Source organism: Fundulus heteroclitus, unplaced genomic scaffold, assembly GCF_011125445.2.
Source record: "Fundulus heteroclitus isolate FHET01 unplaced genomic scaffold, MU-UCD_Fhet_4.1 scaffold_44, whole genome shotgun sequence".
NCBI classification, from domain to species: domain Eukaryota; kingdom Metazoa; phylum Chordata; class Actinopteri; order Cyprinodontiformes; family Fundulidae; genus Fundulus; species Fundulus heteroclitus.
In genome coordinates, this window is record NW_023396857.1 from 77,084 (window position 1) to 85,401 (window position 8,318).

The 8,318-nt window shown below is 42.6% G+C and overlaps 1 protein-coding gene across 1 annotated transcript in view; it reads left to right on the top strand.

The window, feature by feature from the left end:
• The window catches only part of LOC105918858 (polyunsaturated fatty acid lipoxygenase ALOX15B), a 40,670-nt gene extending 32,352 nt beyond the window's left edge, over positions 1 to 8,318 (top strand). Inside the window, exons 14-15 of the mRNA XM_012854018.3 lie at positions 6,027 to 6,197; positions 7,566 to 8,318. Coding sequence (XP_012709472.2) covers positions 6,027 to 6,197; positions 7,566 to 7,745 — 351 coding nt within the window. The 3' untranslated portion in view covers positions 7,746 to 8,318. The remainder of the gene's footprint in view (positions 1 to 6,026; positions 6,198 to 7,565) is intronic.

Genomic DNA, 8,318 nt, shown 5'->3' on the forward strand with positions numbered 1-8,318 from the left:
GGTAGTCGTTGAAACAGGTGACTTGAGGTTTCTTTGGCACCGGAATGATGGAGGCAGACTTAAAACATGCTGCCACTGTGGCTTGGTCCAGCGAGGTGTTAAAAATGTCTGTGAGGACACCAGCCAGCTGACCTGCACACTCCTTGAGCACCCGCCCAGGTATGTTGTCGGGGCCTGGGGCCTTCCGCGGGTTGACTCTCCTTAGAATCTTCCACACGTCGGCGGTGTCAAGGCAGAGGACCTCCTCTTCCTGATGGGGAACAGCTTTCACTGCTGGAGTGCTGTTTAGTGCCTCAAACCTCCCAAAGAAGTTATTTAGTCCATTGAGGAAGTCAGCATCAACTTCACCCACCGGGGGGGAGGGCGTGTTGTATTCAGTGATCGCCCGGATGCCTTTCCACATGCTCCTGGTGTTGCTGGCGTCATGGAAAAGCTCCTGGATTTTCTGACTGTGGTTCCGCTTTGCTAGCCTGATGGCACGGTTCAGGTTGGCTCTCGCTGTCCTCAGTGCCTCCTTGTATCCAGACTTGAAGGCTGAGTTCCGTGCTTTTAGCGCTTGACGGACCTCCGCAGTAATCCAGGGTCGTTGGTTGGCTCAGGTGATGATGGTCTTGGTGGTGCTGACGTCAAAACAGGCTATGGAAACAAATAAGAAATAAAAATAAAACCATAGCTGAATAAGGAGAATTGTGCTTAGCGAAAACGGGAAAGAGAGAAATGCGCAGATCACAGCGTGATGAGGACTCTTGTGGTTGCTTTGGCAGTTTTAATGTCTATTGATTGTAATGATTCTTCTTCAGATGAACCCGGTATTCAGCCAGACACTTAACATTCAAGGTTTTATTTAAAAGGTGAATAGTAGTGGACATGCAAACATAAACTGTCTTTCTACAATGTACAGAGTCCAGTAAACAGACAGGGAAGGAGCAACCAGAACCCAGGCGTAACAGGCAGATTTGCAGCAAACAGAATCTTGGAGAGACAGGCAGGTTGAGTAGTGACGTGCAGATACTGGCTGAGAGTCAATCATTGAGCTTCTGGCGAAGATGGATAGGCAGGACTGGGTATAAGTAGGCATATGGGCAGGTGGAATTGGTGGAAGATAATTGCAGGTGGGGTGGAGCTGAGCAGATGTGCTGAGTTAGATAATGGCTGGAGCAGAAACCTGGCAGGCAGATGAAAACTCCAGAAATAGAAACAGGACGAAGTCCAGAACGTTATATTGATATGGAATTGTGGGGGGGAATTACAGCTCCCCTTGGGATTGAGGACGTTTCTGCAGCCAGCTTTAGTCCTTTAATTTGTCCACATCAATGTGATGAAGGGTTTGGTGCTCAGTACAACGGAGGAGGGATGAAGAGTGATGCCTCCGGTATCCTCACCTGAACTCTTTACTCTTCTGGGATAAACATGTGGACCCAGTTGAGGAGGAACAGTGTGTTGGGGTACCATGCTATGTACTCTGGTCCAACTGATGTCCAGTTCTAAGCTAACTAAGCAGCCGCTTTGGGCCCCCAGACTATCATGGGGGCCCCACTGGATTATTTTAGGTTAGCAATCAAGTTACACAAGTATCAAATCATTTTCAGCCCCACCTGAACACAGCCAGGGAGGCGAGTTAATTACACGTAGCCCAACTAATAATCACTATTTATAATGTGTGAGTTTGTGGTAGACAAAGCACAGGCGATTAGCTTACCTCTGTCGGCTAAGCTAAGCTCCCCCCCCCCCCCCCCCCCATATGAGCTTTACACTGAAAATGATGCAGCTGCAGGTCTCAGCAACGGGTGACAGGCGCGGAATGATGAAAATCCTCATCTGGAATATTTTCCGACTGATCGAGCCTCGGAGTGAAGCAGTTCTATGACAGTAGAGAGCCTGAACAACTTTTTAGGTCACAATATAAACTGATGGGCGCTCCCCGGTGAGTTAATCGCGGCAGAGAGCAGAACTGTCACAATAAAACGCCTCTGTATCAAACGCTGGTCATCTGCACATAAAACGCTTTCAGCGTTTAGGCACAGATATGGTGAGATTATAAAAGCTTTCATCAAAATATCCCTGACCAGAGACAAAAAATAGGAGCGTAGTAAAGCAAGTGGCTCGAAAATGCCAAAAGTAAAGTTTCTTTAATTTTTTGGTCAACATGCAAACCGAGATTCTTGAGTGCATAAACGCTGCTTCACAGCTCCTGCAAGCTCCAGACGTGGATATTCTGAAAGCATTGACTTTTCTGCACAACGCCATCAGCGTTTTTAATGGAGTTAAACGCAGTTTGAAGAAACCAGGACCAGAAAAGTTAAACGTCACTTTGACGAACTTACTGAAGACACCCCCAGATGGGACCATCTTGTTGCAGAGACACAAGCTCAGGGCTGCCATTGACTTAACGTTATGGTGAGTTAAAATTCCTGCACTTTTTATTCTTTTATTGCAGGTTCCCCTTCTTTATGTATTTTTCCACACACACACACATGTATATATATATATATATATATATATATATATATATATATATATATATATATATATATATATATATATATATATATATATAAAACCCCCATCCCCCCACGGTCAGTGGTAATCTTGGCAAGCGATGACCGGTCCACAGTGATAACAAGAAGTTGGGGACCACTGATATAAATGAATGAATGAATGATGATAAAACTTAATATGTTTTGTGACAGTTTGTATTCAGAAGATTTAATAAAAGAGGGAAGTATTTCAAGTATTGTTTATTTATTTTGTATTGATGCATAACCTCACTGTATTCGTTTCTAATATTCGCTATAACATGATAGCGTGACGTTTGTGTCAATAATCTTCTAGCATAGGTGATTCTGCGTGGTGGGAGGGGGGCCCCCCACATAAAATTCTGCTTAGGGCCCCTAAGAGGCTCGGGTCGGCACTGATTATGTGTGGTCTGTTTGCTATGAATCCAGCATAGAGAAACTCTAGAAAAGTTCTGAAGAAATTTAGAGAGGGGCCTGCCTCGTGGCGCGTACCGTACTGTCAAAAATATTAACAGGAAGTAACACTATGAATTTCAGGTTCCTACGGTCTTCACAGCCCCTGTCACTACCCGATCTGTACCGGTAGCACGATTCTTTCCATCAGCTTCTTTGCGCGTGCGCGAACAGCATAACTTCCGGTAGGCAATATTTCTTTTTTCTTTTTTCGGGCCGGGGGTTTCTTTTTGTATATCTTTGTATATTGTGTAAATATGGCATATTCTAAAATTGAAACAACAGAAATACATAAAAAAATACATTGTTGTTTTTTTTTGGGGGGGGGGGTGGTTATAGCAAAAATGTTTCCCAGTTGTGGTAATAAAAATATATAAACCATTTCTTAAAGTACATAAAAACTCCAGCTATAAACACATATAGGAGTATAGAAATTCATTTTGAATATTCTTCAGGTTTTTTTTATCATTTATTTGATTTGCATATGTATGTATTTTGTGCTTAATAAATGTATTTTAATAAGGTATGCCTTGGCTTTATGTGTGTTCTTTGTTGTATTCCCTGTTCGGTTTTTGTAAAAAAAGAAACAATGCGGCTACTATAATGACGAGGTCTTCTCTAGTTTATGATGTGTACACCAGAGGGTGCTAAAATCTCAATCGATTAATTTTAACTTTCCAATAAAACAAATGTTTTGTACAAGATTATATGTATAACAAAATTCACCGTATAATTAAGGATGAAAATATATTTTTCCAGTCCTGTTTGAACAAGCAATAAAACTAACAGACTTCTGAGCATATCCGATGATGACGTCAAACAATACAATGGAGAGAATTTAAAACGCATCAATTTCTTCCAGAAAAGTCTACAGTATCTTCTATAAGATATAGTTTAGCATTCTTTAATGATTTAAGTATAGAAATAAGTATTTTCAGGACCTTAATTACATAATTCTTTTGACGACCCAGACATTATTCTGTTTGCGCATGCGCAAATGAGCTGATGGAACAGATCGTGCTACCGGTACGGATCGGGTAGTGACATCCCCCGCAGTGGCCGTCGAAAGGTGCCATGTTAAGCCTATGGAGTAGAGTTCTGTTGTCATGGAAACAAACTCACAGCTGCAGCCCTCTGTCCTATTTATCATTATCTTTATCATGTGGGGGACTGAGTGGAATGCATGATTTTAGTGTCTTTGGAGCATTTCTGCAGCATGTAGCAGAGGCAAAACGGGGGTCAAAAATGGATGTTTGACACCTCATAAAATAGACGTGCTTTATCCAGCATGGCCCAGATTTATTGTGGAGCTTTCTCCGTAAAGGAAGTACAAGCATAAGTTGGTAGGACCTTCCTAGAGCTAATTCCGGTTAGCAACATGCTAACCGTTAGCCGCTAACATGGTTGTGTTCAGTATCACCGGGTAATAGTATAGGGTGACCATATTTTCATTTGGGAAAAGCAGGACACCTGTGAGCGGGGGGGGGGGGTTGGGAATCTCTGTTCCCATGAGAGATGTATGTGGCATAGGGCTGGGCGATATAGAAGAAAAGCTTATCGATCAAAAAAGGAAAGGCATATTGATCGATATCGATAATTATTGAAAATATTTAAAACCATATTTTATGTGCAGCTCTGCCTGGACATTTTATGACATTGCTAAATGATTTGATTTAAAGAACACAAACACAGAATTCCAATTAAATCTTTATTCAACCAACTTTTTTAACCATAACAGATTTTTTTTAACAAAAATAACTTAACTTTATATAGCGGATCAAGAGTGGCAGGTTATTGTTTGAAGCCAGGTTTTTCAGCTGCAGAGAACAGCAGACATATCCATCACTATGAAGCACGTTACTGCATGCGTTATGTCCTTATGCCGCTTGGATGCTTTGTCATTTTATCACAAAGAAGGGAGCCCAGTTTAGCTGCTGTACCTGCTTTGTTTTGGAAGAAGTTACAGAACGCGACGACGAGGCGCAGCTCGCGGGGCCGCGCAGCTCGCGCTGCTGCGGGTGTGAGCGGCTGAGCGGCTTACGTGATGAATACTGGTGGGTTGCGTTACCAGACTCTGCTTTTACCGGTTCCTTGCAAGTTTTACAAATCACTGTTGTTTATTTCTATCAGGCTGGCGAACTAGTAAAACCTCGTTTTGGGACCGTTTCCTCCGCCGCCACTTGCTGCTACATATTCACATGCTCTGTGTTGTGGTTTGAGAGGGCGGCGCTTAGTGACGGCGTGCCGACTGTAGCAAGGAAGTAAAACTGTCTATCGAACTTTTTATCGACCCTATTTTTTCCTATCACGCCCCACGTCAATCGATCGATAGATATTGTTATCCACGCTATCTATCTTCTGATTAAGAACAGGGCTGCCCGCACTGACGCGGCTCAGGGATTACGTCACACGCAGCGCCGTGCGCAGTGCCCTAGTGCCTGTCAATCCAATGGTCCAATGAAGGTAATTTAAAAAGCAGGACATTTCCTCACTTTCTAAAAAAAAACCCGGGACGCCCGGGACAGGACGTGAAATACGGACATGTCCCGGGAAATACGGACGTTTGGTCACCCTATAATAGTACTCTGTTAGTTTGGTCTAAATCCTGTACTGGGAAGTGCCTCAAAAAGGGAGAAAATACAATTTTGCATGGTTTTTGTTTATTACGTCGCCATGGTGGCTCAAAATGGCGGCTGATACAAAAAGAGCACTTCATGGGATGAAGACACAGCTTTTGATATGTATACTATGGGGGTGAAAATGTAATAATCTAAACCTGCTACACTGGGTTGTGATCCTGCGACCTCTGGAGTGCCAACCTCACAGCTTAACCACTGGAACCGTACATGCTAGAGCCGTAATTTTTTCTGTGTTTATTTCGTAACGGATAGGGGAACAAGACAAGCTATCGGTTTTTGGTGGAAATATCTTAATAAAGGCACAAAAAAACATGTTTTTATGGAAATGCAAAAATCCTTTTAAAAGGGTCCCGAACAAATTGCTATAGCTGAAAAAGTATATGTATAATTTTTGCTGCTAACAACTGATTTTCCGCAGTACGACTTCATCGGCTGGATGCCCAACACCCCAGTCTCCCTGGAGGGTCCTCCACCATCCAGAAAGGGAGAAGCTACGGAGGCTACGATGTTGGACACCTTTCCCTCTATTGATGTTACAGTACATGGGATGGCAACAGTCTGGCTGCTCAGCAAGCAGTCCTCAGATTCAGTAAGTGACCATGGCTTTGTTAACTGCTCACAACTCTGCTCTAGAGTCTCTAAGCCAGGGGTGCTCATTAAGTCGATCGCGGAGGCAGTACTGGTCGATCGCAGAGTGACGTTGAAAATCATGTGGTCCTCACTCCTTACCAGTTGGTGACGGTAATGCTCACCTAACCCTCAGCTTGAGGAAATGTGCTACCTCCTTGACTGCATTATTTGGCTCCACTTATTTATGTGAGTCAGCCTTTTCATACATGAAGATTATTAAGTCCAAATACCATGCCACCATGACGGATGAACCTTTGGAAATGTGCTTGAGGCTGGCTGTCAGCAGCTACTGTCCGGACGGTGCATCCCTGGCTGATTTAATTCAGTGCAAGTCATCAAAGTAAACTAAATGTAAATACTTATTATGTGTGTTGTGCAATATTAGCTTATTCGGTTATGCAAGGTACTGTACATCAGCATACATTGTACATACAAATAATACTGAAAATAGTTATATGTTTTGCTTTTTTGTCGTGGGTAGGTAGATCATTTTGACTTGGTTGTTTTATAAGTAGCTCGCATGCTGAAAAAGTGTGAGCACCCCTGCTCTAAGCATTGAGCCCCCAGCTACACTATCATGTAAAAGCACAATTTTTCTTCTGTGTTTGAAACCAGCATCTATGCTGCTTGGGGGTTGATGTCAGAAACACTGATTCATATAGGAGGCTGTGATGACACTGATACGATAACAAGGAGAAGATCCTGAGTGCGACTAATGCAGCATTAGGCTGGGGAGAAGAGATTTTACTCTGAGTTTGTTCAGTCTTTAAAGTCTTCTGCTCATGTTGGGAGTTCAGGGGAGACAGATGAGGAAAACGGCTCCTCTCTTGCTTTCCTCCTACACTATAGCCACATTCACCCAGTCGCTCTCATTTATACACCAAGACGCAGTAGGCAATTTGGGGTTAAGTGCCTTGCGCAGGGGCACATCGACATGTGGCAAGGGGAAGCTGGAATCGAACCAACAACATTCTGATTGCAACACGACTACTCAACCCATCAAGCCACAGTCGCCCTTGATATGTCCCTCAATACTGCAACGTGATTGGCCTGAACCGTTTTTGGCTTGGACACAAGCAGTTAAAACAGGACCGGTAAAAGATGAATTCTTGTGTGTTTGTGAGCGCAAAAAAATCCACAAGAATTCATCTTGCAGGCAACAATACATTAATACAGCAGCTTTTAGCATCTCTCGCCATCATCTTAAAATTTTTAAAGCAGCATTTTGAAGTCTTGACTTGTAGAAATAACCAATTTATCTGAGGAACGTAAATAATGATTGAAACAGTGATGGAAACCAGACTGACTGTGCCTCTGATGTCAACAGGAGTATCTTGGTAACTACCCAGAGCAGCGTTTCACCGACAAGGTTCCCCTGGAGAAGATAAAGACCTTCAAACAGCAGCTTAAAAACCTGCATAAGCAAATCAAAAAGAGAAACAAACGTCTAGAACTGGCTTACACATACCTGGACCCGAAGGTGGTGGAGAACAGCGTGAGCCTTTAAGCGTTGCTTCCTTCCAGGTTTCTGCCTGAATGAGAAAGCCTGGTTAAGGCTAGTCTGTGGTTCTTCGACAATACTTTGTATTGTCTTGTACTGAATTGTGCTATGGAAATAAATTTGCCTTGCCTTGCCTTGCCTTGCCTATTGCTTCATATCTTAGATCCTGAGCTTATATCTTAGAAAATTTACGTGATTCTTGTTTGAAGTAAAATCCAATTGTTTCTGAATCTGTACCTGAGATCTTTGAAGCTTTTGCAATGAAATAAAAACCAGAAAAAAAATCTTCTTGGTGCTAGAATTATTTCACCTCTGCTGGGGGTTTAAATAGTGATTATGACTGTTTAACAATTGTGGGAGATTTCAACATCCATGTTGAAGATCCAAAAGACAGAGAAACACAAAGCTGTGTGATGTATCGGATAACTTTGGTTTGACTCAACATATCAAACAAGCAATGCACAATTGAGGACAAACTCTGGACTTTATTATCACCAAGGGTGCAAATATTTCCAAAATCTCTGTAATTGATGTCGCCCTGTCGGATAATTTCTGTTATACATTTTTTTTTTTTTCAGT